The sequence below is a fragment of the Plectropomus leopardus genome, chromosome 11 (genome assembly GCF_008729295.1).
Source record: "Plectropomus leopardus isolate mb chromosome 11, YSFRI_Pleo_2.0, whole genome shotgun sequence".
Lineage (NCBI taxonomy): Eukaryota > Metazoa > Chordata > Actinopteri > Perciformes > Serranidae > Plectropomus > Plectropomus leopardus.
The window spans coordinates 18478901-18494690 of NC_056473.1; the positions used below are offsets into that span (position 1 = coordinate 18478901).

The 15790-nt window shown below is 38.7% G+C and overlaps 1 protein-coding gene across 1 annotated transcript; it reads right to left on the bottom strand.

Annotated features, from left to right (window-relative positions):
- Window positions 1-1768: 1768 nt before the first annotated feature.
- Window positions 1769-11166, bottom strand: meak7 (MTOR associated protein, eak-7 homolog). Its single transcript, XM_042495530.1, is given in 10 exon segments — window positions 1769-2544; window positions 2546-2653; window positions 4014-4193; window positions 4498-4616; window positions 6136-6322; window positions 8452-8663; window positions 8741-8885; window positions 9409-9672; window positions 10168-10344; window positions 11112-11166. Coding segments are annotated over 9 exon segments (1410 nt in total). The 5' UTR covers window positions 10339-10344; window positions 11112-11166; the 3' UTR covers window positions 1769-2520.
- Between the last annotated feature and the right edge of the window lie 4624 nt (window positions 11167-15790).

Genomic DNA, 15790 nt, shown 5'->3' on the forward strand with positions numbered 1-15790 from the left:
GATTCTTAAAAAGCTGAAAAAAAAGATTATCAGGAAAAAATCTAAGAGTAAATTAATCACAAATATATAAATATATACACCAGGTAATGCATAACATCTGAACATTGGCCTTCCATTATTTTACTGCTCATAATATATTTCTGCTCCCTTATTGTTAACCTAAGACAAAATGTCAGGCCTCTAAGATACCCTAAACTGTGTGAAAAGTGCTTTAAAAATAAAGTTTGACTGATTGATATAATAAAGGATAAATGGTGACCATCTATACCATATATGCACTTGTGATAAACAGCCTGGGGTGGAATAAGTGTAATAAAGAGCAGATACTGTAATGAGGTAATCCCAAACTCAAAATATATTCACATTTCTGGTAATAAAATAATAAAATCATTTCCATACACAAATATAAAGAAAAGTACAAACATTCTTTGTGGAACCATGTCCCCCATGCCACTGTGTGAATTTTCTGTAAGATTATGTAAGAGATTTGCATGTGTAACTTGCCTCAATATTTTGCATGATAGCAGCACAGACGAGGAGGAGGGGCATGAATACAGTGCATCTCTCAGTCTCTGAGCAGGTGTCTGTATTAGTACAATTAGAGATGTCAAAGTGGAGATGTGGTCATTTATGTTATGACAACAAAATGTAAATTGTAAAAAGTTCACTCAACTGAGGAATACATGTTAAATTAGGTCTTTACTCCAGACCCCCATTTTCTTTAACATAAGCAACACTGCAATAATGTACTCCTACCTACCCCCCCACCCCCCCCCCCCCCCCACACACACACACACAGAAATTTCAACTTTGAATTATATTCCCATACAATTTAAATTATTATAAGAGGTAATAAAATGTTTCAGACTGCACAGTACAAAATGGCCAGATAGTTGTGGTGGTTTTCCCGTCTTTTCAATTGTTTTTGAAAAAAATCAAACCAATTTCGAGGTTTCGAAGGGTTAAACTTCTCATGAAAATACTGTCTTTAGTCACATGCTCACATATACATATACTGGCTCAGAATGTGGAACATCTAGACACAGGCTAACAGGCCCATTTCCGATTTTGTCAACGGAACCTAAAGGGTTTTAAATACTGTAGCAATAAAATAATCTGTCAATTCACAATTATTTCTCTCTTTTAAATACCTTCAGGACAACCCCATATATTACATCACTGTTATACATGATTACATGAGGTGTAACTGACTGTTTTGTTGTGTTCACTTACCTCACCTACTAATACGTACTTCAGTCAGTGGTTTCAGAAGAAATGATGTGGATGTATTTTGGTTCACTGAAGACACTGCATCCATTACCTATTCTGTGATACATTTCTCTGTGGTATTTCTAAAATATGAATTCAAAAAAGTTTGCTTCTATCTAACATCAGTGTAGTGTAGTGGAAGTAAGCGTGAAAACACCCATGACACATTGGTTCCCTTCACACTTATTAGGAAAGCTGGCTTGAGGTCTGCACACTGGTAGCTTTCTGTTGTGTGTGAAAGGGGTTAAATTAGACTTTACAGACCATTTACAAGCTGCCTTTACACCGAGTTTGGCCTTAATAGCCTGGTTTATGTTGTGATGACCAATTCATTAGACAACAATATATTTAAACAGTCGATCAGTGTTAACATGAGAATGACTTTAGTGTGGTGTGGCATTAAAGGGTAACTTCTGTAATTTTCAGCTTGGACACAATTATCTCATGTTTTTGTTACTAAGTGACTAGTGGGAACGACAGTTTTTGAAATTGGTCCAATATGGCGAAAAAGCGCTGCAGCCAGCAGCTGCAAAACAGGCTGCAATGTAACCACTTGAGGCATTTGTACTTCCACTAATGTTGCGTTCACATGGCATCAGGGAGACGGCAGACGAGAAATCAAACATCATGTTAGTGCACGTCAGGCAGGACAATGGAATTTACAACCAGACATTAAGATGAAAATTACCTGAAATTACAAATAAAAAATAATTTTATTTAATAAAATTTTCTTCCATTCTTTGTAAACAATATGGTACCGCCATTGCAACATAACATCGTTTATGTTGTTTTACCATCGTGCCATTCATCAAATTGTTTGTTTGTTGTTTGAGTGTTTTCTATCTGCCATCAACTGATGTCTGCCTGATTCCATGTGAACGCAGCATGAACGTGTTTGTTTTTGTTTTTGTAGACCAGTTAAAAAGTAAGATCCCTTTTGTTTTACCAGAAACAGCCCTAAAACTGGTATCACACCAAACCCACCAAAATTCATTAGTCACTTGGTCACAACATGGGAAAAGGGTCCAAGTTTTAAAAAATAACTATTACTCTTTGAAGAAACTGCATGTTTTTGTCCTTTTCAGGTCTCAACATAATAAAAGGCAGGGGAAGAGAAATCTAATATCACTCTATTGCATGATTGAGACGTGTCTTAGACGAGGTGTTAATATTATCCAGGTATGTCAGTCAGATGATAAAATCACACCTTGTGGACCGGGAGTCTTAATACGCTAAGACTGTTTTTGCCTCTCATTGTTCCTGGTCTTCTTCTGGCTGGCTCCCTGAGGCCCTGACTGTGGAGAGTCTTCCCTGCCATCTCCATCATGGCCTGGACCTCTGGATCCACATCCAGGATACTCCTCTTGCCCCCCCCGTCCTCATCCTGAAACACAAATCATAAACAGTTAAACAGGTTTAATTCTGCATATTCGAAAGGAAACAGCTGTATCGTGTATAAAAGCTATTATGTAAATAAGGTTCTCTATTTGTGGTGCAGTTAATCACATGCCTGATTTTGCATGTTCTACTCGGCCTGAATTCTAAATTAAATGGGTGGCGAATTGTTATAATTTTACTGGATATGAATATGTGTGACAAAATTGTAGACCTGAAAAATAATTTTCGTCTGTTCCTCCTGACTGAATACAACACTACACCTATGGCTTTGCCTACATCTGTCTGTCTCCCTCTGTCATTCCCACATCTCTCCTCCAGCTGACCCTGCTCTTTTCTACACGTCTCCCCCACAGCAGCGGTATACGGCCCCTTCATGTTAGATTTTTCATTAACGCTCAAATTATGCAAACTGAAACTGCAAATATAAAATACGCCTTATGAAGAATGTCAATTTCTAAAAAAAAACTCCCATTAATTGCAAAAGAAGCTTTTATGCTTGTATGAGGTGTTTTTTCACAAAACTGGATTGTAAACACTTTTTTGGGTGTTAAAGGTCACATGACGTTATGCTATGAGGTTGTCGGGAGGAACTGGCTCCCTCGGGCATGATGCAGCAGGCGCTACAAGAGGTGTTAGTGCATCACATAACTACAACTATACTACATAACTAAGCTGAGTTGATCATCCGGACGTTTTGAATCCATAATTCCTCTATGAAACCTTGGACTATCACCTCCCAGATTATCTCCCTCATACTTGGCTGCTCCTACGTATAAGGGGCTTGCCTTTACCTCATCGCTCGCATAAAACGCCTACGTCGTCTTTGAGTGGAAATAATGACAGCTACCTATCACCTGAAATAAACCTGCTAATGTCTTGAATATCCATTGCCATACTTCTCGCATAACATCCCTCAGTGGCAACGTAGTCATCTCACAATTGTGTTTTATCATCATTTCAAAAATATTGCTTAAGTTTTGCGCAAATATGTAATGGAAACCCGTCTACTGTGACCTTTGTGGGAAAACTCCACCACAGCTGCAGCACAGGACAGCTGAACACAGCCTGCACTGAGTTCATCTTTGTATAAATGTGTGTAAACAAGTCCAACAAGATCTGCTTTACATTTGCAGGATAAATAAAGACTTGAACAAATATTCTGATTGCTGAATGGTTAGCATACCACAGAATCAGTGTTTCAACTACAGACAGGGACCTTTGTTGCATGTCATACTAACCCTCTGTCCACGTTTCCTGTCTGTCTCTGTTGTGTCAGCTATTTAAAAAAAAAAAAAGCCAAAAAAAATTAAAAACAGAAATAAAATAGAAAGTTCTCTGACTCTGACCTCCTCTGGTTCTGGAGGTTTTCCAACCGCCCACACTTCCATTGAGTCCAGGGTGAAGTCTTCCTCTCCAGAGAGCTGAGGGCTGCCGTAGGTGGTGCACTTGGGCCGTGCACGGCTATGGCCGCGGCCAAAGTCACTGTCCAGCCACAGTCCAAAGTAACCATGCTGACCACCCATACCCTGATGTACAGTGCAAAACATAAACACAACGAGAGACAAGGAATGATGACAAGTCTAGAATAGGAATAATTGTATCCATCACTGAAGTCTTTGGTTTTATCCTAAGTGGGAACACTACCTCTGGAATTCAACTAACATATTTTATATTTTATTCAATGAAACATGAAATTATCTTGTTTAGGGCTGTCAAAAAACTAATTTATAAAATCTTTTTAAAAAGTTAATTGCGATTAATTACAATTTTATCACGTTTACGTTTGCAATAATTTTGCAACTCAGAACTGTTAAACTAGTGCCGTCTCACCAGTCCGTTGGGCATGGTCTGCTGGTTCTGGTTGAGGTACATGAAATGTTGGTTGTATCCTGTTGCTGTATAAACTCTCAGTTTGGGGAACACAGTGAACAGGAAGCATCTGGAGTCACCTGCACACAGACATACAGTATATACAAATTATGAAGATCTGAGAGAAAAAGTCAAGTGACAGCCCACAGTATTCAAACAAGTAGTATTACTTCCTCAATGTGTCCTTTTATCAGTGCTTTAATATCAGTCTAGATCTGAGGTCTGGTCCACACCAACATGATAGCACTGTTTCTACACAGCATTGTTTGATGTAGAGGCCTAAATCCACTGTTATCTATCAGAGACATCCCACTTCACTCCTGCTTAGCTCAGTTCAGCTTTTAAATTTGCCGCCCCCTCCACTTGGAGTAACTTACAGAAGGACTTAAAGCTGTCTGAACTGATCACTATGGGGGAATTCAAGTCACTTTTAAAAGGTCGAGAAAATAGCTCTATTGGTCAATGTGACTGCTACTCCAGTTACAACTGAAATTTGATGATTGCACTTTTGGCATTTTAACTGGAGACTGTGCTCGCTCTTTGTATTGTGTGAGAGTTGTATTTGTTTAATAGTTATATTTGTCTGTCTGTTTTAAGTCTTTCTGTTTTTTCAATTCTTTGTTTTAAGCTGCCCTCTTGGCCAGGTAACTTTTGGAAAAGAGATTTTAAAAAGTCTTTTACCTGGTTAAATAAAAGCATATATCTATATCTATATATATATAGATAGAGATACATATATATATAGTGACTTTTTTTTAATCAATCTCCTCTTCTTTCTGCAGCAGTGCAAAATCAAGTTTTAGTCAGCTTTAAATCCTGATACCTAGAGCAGTGGTTCCTAAAGTGGGTACTTCAGCACCTTAAAGATGACCCATCAGTGCCACAAGATTCATTACCATTAGCTTTGTTTCCAATTGACCAAAACACTACATAATAAATAAATGCTTTAACTATCACTGGTTAGCTATTCCATGACCAGTTTTTGTAGGGCCAATACAAGAATTTTTTTTCATCAGTAACAGCAATAATGACAATAATGTAAGGTACAATAATGTATATTTAGTACCTTGCAAACAGTATTTAAATGCTACAAACTGAGTAACAGTGGTTCATTTGCTAACATGAAAGAGCAAGTCATGTAGGCTAATGTTACTGAGTTCTCGATGAAACTGCTGAAGGCAGCTGATGAATCAACAGCAAGTTACGTCTAAGTCATAAAACAGTGATAACCAACTTACGGCCCACAGGCCAAATGTGGCCCCCAATATGCTGGGTGGCTACCCAACCATTTTCTAATTTTAAATAAAAATAAAGTGTTACACACTGGGAATTGTTTTTGAACTTTTAGCATCAATGAGATGCATAAAACAAGCATCAAAAATGGAACTTGTTTATAATAAAAGTGCCAGTGGAGGATCCCCTGCACCCCCAGACAGAGGCCCTAGCAAAGCCTGTCATGTCCTAAAATCCTAGAAACATCCTGAAATCCTAGAAATGTCCTACTGTCATTTCCCAAAAGTTCCCTCCAAGCAAAGCATGTTGAGTATATCTGTCATACATATCTCTGTGGGATCAGACGGAGCTCGTCTCTTCTCTCACCCTGGAACTGAGGCTTGACCTCCCAGGCGTGGGATGCGAACCCCCCAAAAACATGTCCCTTTGAGTCTTTGATAAGCAGCAGTGTGGGCCCGCACTTTGTCAGGCCGGTCACCATCCTGGTGAAGCTCTCCCCGTGCAGCCGTGTGGAAAACACAAGTCTCCAGGGGGCGCTGTAGCTGTCTGGCAACTGGAAAGATTAACACAGAGTTGTGCAATGATTGTGAGCAAATATTATTCTGTAACACAGACATGTGAATAAATGATTATATTTGTGTGTGATCCAGATGACTTATTACTTTACAGAAAACAGATTAAAGGATAATTTGTATATCAGTTACATAAACTGTGTTACGTTTAATTCATGAAGAAAACCGCTCCGATTTTCTCTTGTTTATTCATCTGAGTAGACTTTAAAGGCATATGCTTACCCAGGCACACTACTAGTCCCCGCATATCACTACTTTTGTGGAAGTGTTTTAAATAGTAATGTTTTAGCAAAAATTACTGTATTTGGAAAGTAACGGGGGTACGGGTGGATAAATGAAACTTGAATTATACTGCACAAGTAGTGTGAGAGTTTGAAAACATATTTTGACGTAGCAATCTACTGTTAAAGATGACCCCGATTTACTTAAATTCAACAAGAATTTTCACAGTTTTAGGTTATTTGTTTTAGTAGTGGAAAGTTTGGTGACACTGACTCAAACTCTCAAACTTTGCCTGTGGCATTATTTTGAAACACACTACACAGCATAGTGACAAGTGGGTCCATTTATAATTGTAAAAACAAATGCTGGAAACGTTAGGAAGAGACTTTTGTTTGAGTTTTTAAAATGTACCAATTCTAGACTTACCTACAGGAAATGAGAAAACTATGATGGCTGATTTGTTTGCCAGGAAGTTGCAAAGTAATAGTTACAGTGAATTTTGAGAAGAGGTCAAAAATAGTGTGAGTGGCCCAGATGAAACAGTTAAGTCACAGGAGAGACATATATAATATGACTTGATTAACTATGTGTAGAGCAAAAGGTGTTTATGATTTCACTGTGCGCTTGATAGTGAAGTCTGACGAACGGTCTGCAGCTGTAATAAAACTAGAAGACAATAAGATAGGTGGAACTGTTCACACTGCTGCCACGATATCATGAAAAAACTTGTTCCTCATCTTACCACTTGATTTATTGAGTTTCTAGTTAATACCGCTCGACCTGACTGAGTGGTCTCTGTGCTGTTGGTTCCTGTTGTAGAAATAGAACAGGTCAAATTTATGGCAGTGAAAACTACATGACGACAGCCCTGCTTCTGTTCAGCCCAAGCTTGGCTGATAGTTTCACTAACAGGAATCGAGCAGTGTCGGGATGGAAAAGTGGCTGATGGTATAAATACAGTGCGTCACTACAGAGTAAAAATAGTGTTTAACCTTTTGAAATGTGCAGCGACTGCAGCACGAATTTGTTTGTGCTGCTTTCAGATACCTTTTATACCCATTTAACCCTTTGAAACCTTAGAAAGTTGGTGCAATGTCTTTCAAAAACATGCGACAGTAGGCAAAGAGAAAATTGGCAAGGAATTTTACACAAATTGCAATAAATTAGTAATTTATAAAATTAATCTTCAAAAAACTAAGGAAAAGTGTCTAGGCGCAAAAGAAAAAAGCTAGGGGAAATTATATTAATTACTTAAATTTCAATGTCTAAGCACTTTTCCCGAGTCCTGTTTGTCTTTTTGTTGTTATTTTTATTAAACATTTCTTTTTATTTATCTATTTTTCACTAATATTCAGATTATTGTCTTGCATTTTTGAATAATTTCTTGCTAATTTTTGGCTCATTTCTTCTTTCATTGTTCACTGCCTTTGTCCCATGTTTTTGAAAGAAATCAAACCAGTTTGCTAAGGTTAAAAGGGTTAACAGAGACACCACAAGACTGTAAAACTGGCATATCATCAGCATACACTGATGAAACTGGTATATGTCAGTGGAACATGAGTGACATATCAATGATTAACAAACCACTGAGAATCTACTTATGCCACTAAAACAAGAGAGGCGCACCTGCTGGCATCTGTGTCTCTCTTTGCTCCTTTGATTCTTTCTTTTTCTTCATTTTTTCATGCCCAAATAATGCAGACTGAAACATGGGGACAATTCTCCAGTGTTTGCAAATGCCAACATTTTCACATTGTTAAACTTCTTTAAAAAATAGTTGCACTGTGGTTTTAGAACTTTCACCAAAAAAAAGCTCAAACTAAAGAAGGAATACATACATTTTGATCAGACTCTAGCAGTACGATCCAGCACACATTTGTATTCTGACCTGTGGTGCCAGAAACATAAGAATGGGAAGGTCCAGCAGACACCTCAGCTCTTTCCAGGGCGTATCCCTGCAGGGGGGCAGCAGGGTGGGAGCCGGCCGGCTGCTTAGGGACACATTTAGGCCCTCAGCTACCAGCATCTCCAGGTACAAAGATACCTGGGGGACCCTGAAGATCCAGTCCTCCAGGCAGGAAACGTCACAAGCTCCCTGATCTGAGGAGTGAAACAGCAAGAAGAGAGGACATCAGTCACATTTCCTTACTGTTAATGTGTTCAAATAATCCGTTTACCTGATGGTTTGAGTTCAGAGCACATTTGCTCTGCCAGGAGTTTGACACCCAGGGAGCCGTCTCCCATTCTCTCTGGCCTCCAGGCCTGCAGGCGCCCTCTGTGGACCAGAATCTGAACTATAGTAGAAATCAGGTCCTGGAGGAACTAAGGAGAGACAAGAAACAGAGCAGGGCTTCAGTGAGGAGGGGTGGAGATAGCAGAGTGAGAAGGGAGGGTTGTGACCAATGGTGGGCAGAGTAAACAAAACAGTACTCAAGGAAAAGTGTTGTCACTCCATAATTATTAAGTAACAATTATCATCTTGAATATCTCTCTCTTATAACTAAGAGTCAAGCAAGAAACCTTGGTTTTATCCTGGACTCTGATTTAAAGTTCTGCAGCCACAACAAACCAGTAACTTCATCTGCATACTACCATTTAAACAAGATTGCTAGAGCATTAATATGTATTTTATTGCTCTGCAAAACACTTTGAATTGTCCTGTTATATGAAATGTGGTCTACAAAAAGCTGTCTGCCTCACATTAACTCAAGTAAAAGTAAATAAAGAATAACTACTTGAGTTAGAGTTAAAATAGTAGCTCTTAAAAAACAACTTGAGTATTGAGTAACTTCATCAGATGCTATTCTTTATATCATTGTCAAGAAGGTCCACAAGGTCTGCTCACCTCTGCTACCTGCTCACATGTGACGACCGTTGGTGCCCCTGCTCCACGCTGGGACATGGCCATCACAAGAGGAGCCCGTTCCTCTGCGGTGCCTCGCAGTGTGTCTGTTAGGAAGATGATCAATTGCTCTCGACCTACTCCTGATGCAGCAGAGGTGCTGGTCTTCCCAGAAGCTGGGGGCGCTGCCAGTCCAGGGTCAATGCTACACATGCACTGGTAGATCCTCCTCACCATGGAGTCTGAAGCCAAGCTGCCCATTGAGGACTGGGATGGACAAAAGAAGGGGTTGATTATACAAAGCAACACACAAGCAGAGACTACCTGACTGATAAACTGAGAGTTTGAATACACAGTTATGACATTTGCTTAGTGGAACATTAAATATTGTCAAAGTTTTAAAAAAGTGTGGAGTTTTTCTGAGTGTGGATGCCTACTTATAGGTCTAGGAATCTGTAAAACGTCACTAACTTCAACAGAACAATAACTGGAAATTAATGTAAAGGGAAATGAGGTCAGTTATGTATATCTCTGAGTAAGTATGGACTGCAAAAATAATGAGGAAGTAATTTGATGGTCTAAATAAGATTCCTAAAAACTGCATCTATGACATATTCCATCTGGAATAGAAATATTAATCATTTTCAGACATGATGCTAATCAGAAATTCTACTGTTTATTTCTATTTGTCCTTGTTAAACTCTTGGAATGACACCTGTATGCTCAAATTATACAGTTTATTTTCTACTCTAATATTCACACCTGCAGCTTCTCAAGCGTTAGTGTCTTTCCTGCAGGTGTTTTCCCGGGTGCACCTGAAGGGCCCCCAGCACCACTCAAGAGCCTGTCGAAGACCCCCTCAATCAAAGGCCGCTCATCGGGGCGGAAGCGGGCCAGCCGCTTCTGCACAACCACACTCTCTGTGTTACCCATGGTAGTCTGGAGACGACACACAGTATGGAAAAACACACACACACACACACACACACACACCAGTGTCATTATGTTAACATGCAGTGGGTTACAATTAAGGAAAAAATATCCAAAACAGAATGCAAACTGTGCAATACTGATCGCAATATATTTATCACATACAGTGATGGAGTGAAGCTGAGTACATTTATTGAGGCACTGTACTTTAGTGATAGTGAAGGATACCCAGCACCCCCCAACAGAGGTTCTTGTTCTGCCCTAATGTCCTAAAATCCTAGAAATCCTGGAAATGTTCTTATTTCGTAGAACTGTCCTGCCATTTCGTTCACTTCAGTTACTGTGCATTATTATAGTAATGATGTTAACTCTTGAATATCTATATTCAAGGGTTGACCCATTATGAACATACTGAATCAAAAAAAATATTCAGCCTGACTAATTCTCCTGGAGTAACAACTACTCAAAAAAACCCAAAGATACGGAGATAGTTCAAAATATATCGCTAATTTGTTGAAATATTTTAGTGTTGCGGCTCACTACGTTTTATTAAAGGTCTTTAGTGTTGTATTACCCGATGTTAACGTTACATTTAAAGTCAGTATCTAATAATACAGCTAGCCTTTAAATGTCTCCATGGTTAAATAAACATAATCTTCATTTTGGATCTGCTGATTAGCTAACGTTAGCTAGCAAAGCACAACATTACTTAAACTGCAATCCGACACAAACGGCTGCATGTGAAACACTTTGGATGTAATGGAAATATAACGTACGCGATTATCTCGAAGCAAAGCAATTTCAAAATGAACGCTAGATGTGTCGCTAACCTTTAAAGAAAAGCAGCTAAATTTCCATCCTGCACACAGTGGCAAAAATATGTAAACTTCCTGGTACATTCATTGTAGCCAATCAAATGAGCGGAATGATCACCCGCATCGCTGTGATTGGTCCGAAATATCGGGAGGCGGGGACGTCTTTTAGCAGGGATGTGTTCATTAACACAACGGTTTGAGAAATTGATAAAAATCAATGGCATCTTTCTATCAAACGCTTTTACTGCAGTATTAACGCGCAAAGAGCAGTCGAGGCAGCAATACATGTTTAGAAAGCCAGCGACCAACGTAACAGAAAGACTTGAAATGCACGTGTACACACTTACTTAAGTTAGACATCAGATTAACTGCAATTTTGCTGTCATTTTTTATCTGTATATCGCTAGGCTACATGTACTGTTATTTAGATATATTTAAATAATATTAAAGACCATGTGTTTTACAGCAAATGGGAGTTTTTTTTTTTTGGACTCTATTTATCACATAAGTAGTTTCCAGTGTTCCCAAACATTTTAACCAATAAATATTCAAAACTTTTCCATAATATTTTACCGAATTTCCATGAATTTGTTGTGTTTAAAATGGGTAGGCCTATAAATGTGTACTTCCCAGGCAACTAGCTGCATATGCCAAAAGTCCAGACCAGCACATACAAATACTTTGCAAAGCGTCACCAATGTTTGGAGGGTAGAAAACCAGAGATACCATCAGCATTCAAGAAAGATGATGCATCAAAAATGCGTTAGATTTTAAACAGAACTTATTTTGCTTATGTTAGACATGTTCTGGGACTTTAACGAACAGAATTCAGCTGCACCTTTTAAATCACTGTTTATTTATTTGTTTGTTTGTTCATTTATTTATTTTTATCATGACAGTTTTCCTTCTTTACTTTTCCTTTTTTCTTTTTTTTGAACCCCAATTTCCCTTCTCATAGACAGACTGGACAGTGTATACTGGTGCTCCAGCAGCATATTTGACTTCACCTACATTTAGAAATAAAACTGGTGCTCAGGTGGACTAAACCATTTTGTGAGTAGGGCCTCAAGGAGCTTCAACTATTTAAACAAAGTTCAGTCATTCAACCAATAATCAGCCAATTTTGATTTAGTTAAGGCACTTATTACTTCGAATATAGGCATATTTTATAAGAAATAAATGGCATTTCCAGACAGATTGTGTGTTTGGGTCTTATGACATCACAGATCTTCCGTGATCTCGTAATTTGATCCCATATTTCTTTTCCATTTTTTCCACACCTAAACACACAAATATACTGCACAAAAAACAATGTGGGCTGCTAAGACAAAAACCTTGTAAACAGTAACACGAGGACAACAGTAATTTCACCATCCTATCCCATCTTTCACCAGCAGAGTCTGCACAGGAGTAACCCAAGAGAGAAAGGGCCTTTTGCAGAGACAGCAGGCTGTTGAAAAGCGCCTTTTAAGGGCATGAGATTTACTATGTGAGCGCACTGAGGTGGGTGTGTTGCATTGTAATGAAGTCTTGCAGGACTCTGGATGCACCCACGTCGACACAGCTGAATGTGAAGGTGACGTGCAGCCATCTGCCCACGCCAAGTAAACAGACTGGTGTAAACAGGATACCAGTGATGTGGGCAGCATGATGAAGCCTGAGCTAGAAAATCATTTCTGAACCCAAGTTGTCTGAAGTGAATAAGACAAAGTTTAAAAACTGGGTCACAATTGTGAATGAATGGCATTAACCTTATCTACTCTGAATTTAGCAGGGACAGTGGCCAATTGCTAGTTTATTTTTTTAACCTCTTACCTAAAGTATCATCCTACATAAACTGAGCCAATTGTTTTCTGTCTATCAGTGCTGAATCACCTATATCATAAAGTGTTGCCTCTTTCCCAATGAAGGCATGATAACTATGTTGATCCTTATCTGTAGAGGATACTGTAGCCAAGAGGCACATTTTCTTTCAGAGTCTCCAGCTCTACAAACCGAAGCATCTGAAGAGCACAACAGGCAATGAAGCATTTAATTCCTTTTTTAATCAATTCAGGTAATGTTGTAAACACAGGGGATGTCGGTAGGTAAAATAATATTTGTGCTGACATTATTCAGTGTAACTAAAATCTGTAAGAGTGCTAGAGTTCAACAGAAAGTGCAAAAAATAAGTGTTATAACTAAAGTAAATTCTAATAGAGATTTGTCTCATTATGAGAGCACAAAGTGAAAAAAACCTTTGGTTCATAGGCCTATTGGCAATATTTCGAAAGGACACGTCATTTTTAACTTACTTAAATTTTGATTTAACAAATCCAGTTGATAGAGTTTCAAAATATGACACCTTAAAACGAACTTACATCCTGTTGAAACTGAGAGGGTGAGAAATGTTTCTGCAAGTCACAGACAGTCATAGTAAAAGCAATAGAGCTGAATATAAATATACAGTCATGCTGCTGTGGCTTCTGTTTCCCACTTTACACTCCCCAAACCTAATCCAACAAGTCTGTGTCCTTTTTTTAATATAACTCCATATAGGCCTTAAGTGGTTTAGACCAGAATAAAGGAATGGTAATGCCAAATTGTGTTAGAAACTAGTTTAAAGTGACACTGTGTAACTTTTGCAGAATAGTAGCCATGAATCTAATCCATCATTTTGTCAGACACCAAACAGCAGTTTATTATACTACGAGACAGAATTTTTCAACTATTTTTTTTTTAAAAAAAAAGTGTCTTTATATTTGCCAGAGCCTTCTGCTCATCACCGCTTATAACCCTGGCTCTCCTCAAACCCATCACCAGATGACCCAGTCACTAGAACAAACATCGGCATTGTATGTTTCTGCAAACCATGGATACGCTACATTTGTACATTAATATGTACGGGTTATGATGAAACTTCACATTTCTTAGCACTGTGGTTAATCTATGATATGGTTTAGGCACAAAAAACACTTGGTTATGGTTAGGAAAAGATCAAGATTTTGACTTGGAACAATCAAAGCTGGAAATGCAGCAATGACTCACTAAAAAAAAACCACCAAGACAATAAGTGGCAACACTCAACACAACAAGAGACACATATGCTGCTGGAAATGCAGCGATGGCTCACTAAAAGAATCCACACTGATGGCACAAACAATGACGGAAAAGCAGAGACAGCTCAACAAAGCCCCATAAGGTTAATGGGCAAATTCATAAAAAAAGGTTAATAATGGCCACTCTAGCTAAACAGTTACAAAACCTTTGGTGTTGTCAGACCAGTTTATCATTTAGATCAGCCTCTCTATGGCTCCTTGTCTTTGCTCTTTCAATTCTCTCTTGCTCTGTTTCCTCACATGTGTTTCAAGCAGGTACAGACAGAACCAGGCGGTACACATGCTTCACTGATATGTCATTGTGTACATTCACAAGTCTTCTAGGCATGATTACGTATGTACGGAGCTGAACCTCTACTACTTTTAAACTGATTCAGCCATCAACAAGTTGAGACTTGAGAAGCGAGTCTTGTTAGTTCTTCTTTTCTCTTCCCTTTGCCCAATAACCCTCCTCACAATTGTATCCCTATATGGTAAAAGTCTCACTGCTGAGTGACTGCACAGGAAATCCACCATTTGAATACAAAGTTAACCCCCCCCCCCCCCCCCCCCCCACCACCAAAAAAAAAAAATCCTGCACACCACAAATACACTTTGATGGACTGAAATTGTCACCCAACTTCAAAGTGCTCTTGCATATCCAGTTAAAGAAAAGCTGCAATGGCTCGCCACATGTAATTGTAGTCAATTGCACTTTCTATATTTTGTCTGTATTCTCAGGCCAGAGGCTAGCTCATGAACATGATCACATGACATTTTCATTCATTTTTTAAGAGCTTGTGGGCAGAAAAAGACACAATTACATGCAGTAAAAACAATCCTACCCCAAGGCATTTTTTCTTTTTGCATATTTAAATGTTGTGTGAGGCCTGTCAAAAGTGGAACTATATGTTTCCCAGGTCTCACAGTAAAACAACAAAACAAAAGAGTTCCTGTACACATTTTTCTTGTGCACCTGAGAGCTTTGCATGTGTGTATTTAAGGATTTCAATAAGGCGGACACTCCTCAGGGTCTGAGGCAGTTTTTGGTTTCTTACAGAAAACCCGACTATGCCATCTGCGTGTGTGCGTGCACCACAACGTACCACATCAGGCTGCAACTGAGCCTTATCTTTAAAACACTGTAATAAAAATGTCATGGTTTCTTAGTAGATGACAACCAAATGGAATAAATTCTGTTTTGGTAGCTGTTTCTACATGTGCTCTGGCTTTTGATGACATACGATGGGAGAAGTATTGGCCACATGGAACTTAACCTTATTAGAAATCTGAGACGATTTCCAACTGTGCAAGGACTTTTGAAATACTTGCATGAGAGACCAACCATTCAATTAATCTAAAATGTGCAAGCAAACACACCCTTACTTTACATACATTATACATTTACTAGTTATCATATATCTCTGTATGCTTTAGTGAAACACAGCTTCCTCAGTCTGGTCTCTGTCACAGCAGCTGATTCATCTGTTGAAATAATACAGGATGTCATCACAGCTTTCATGTGGGTGCTGGGACTTCTGCTTGCTGGTTTGAATGTAAAAT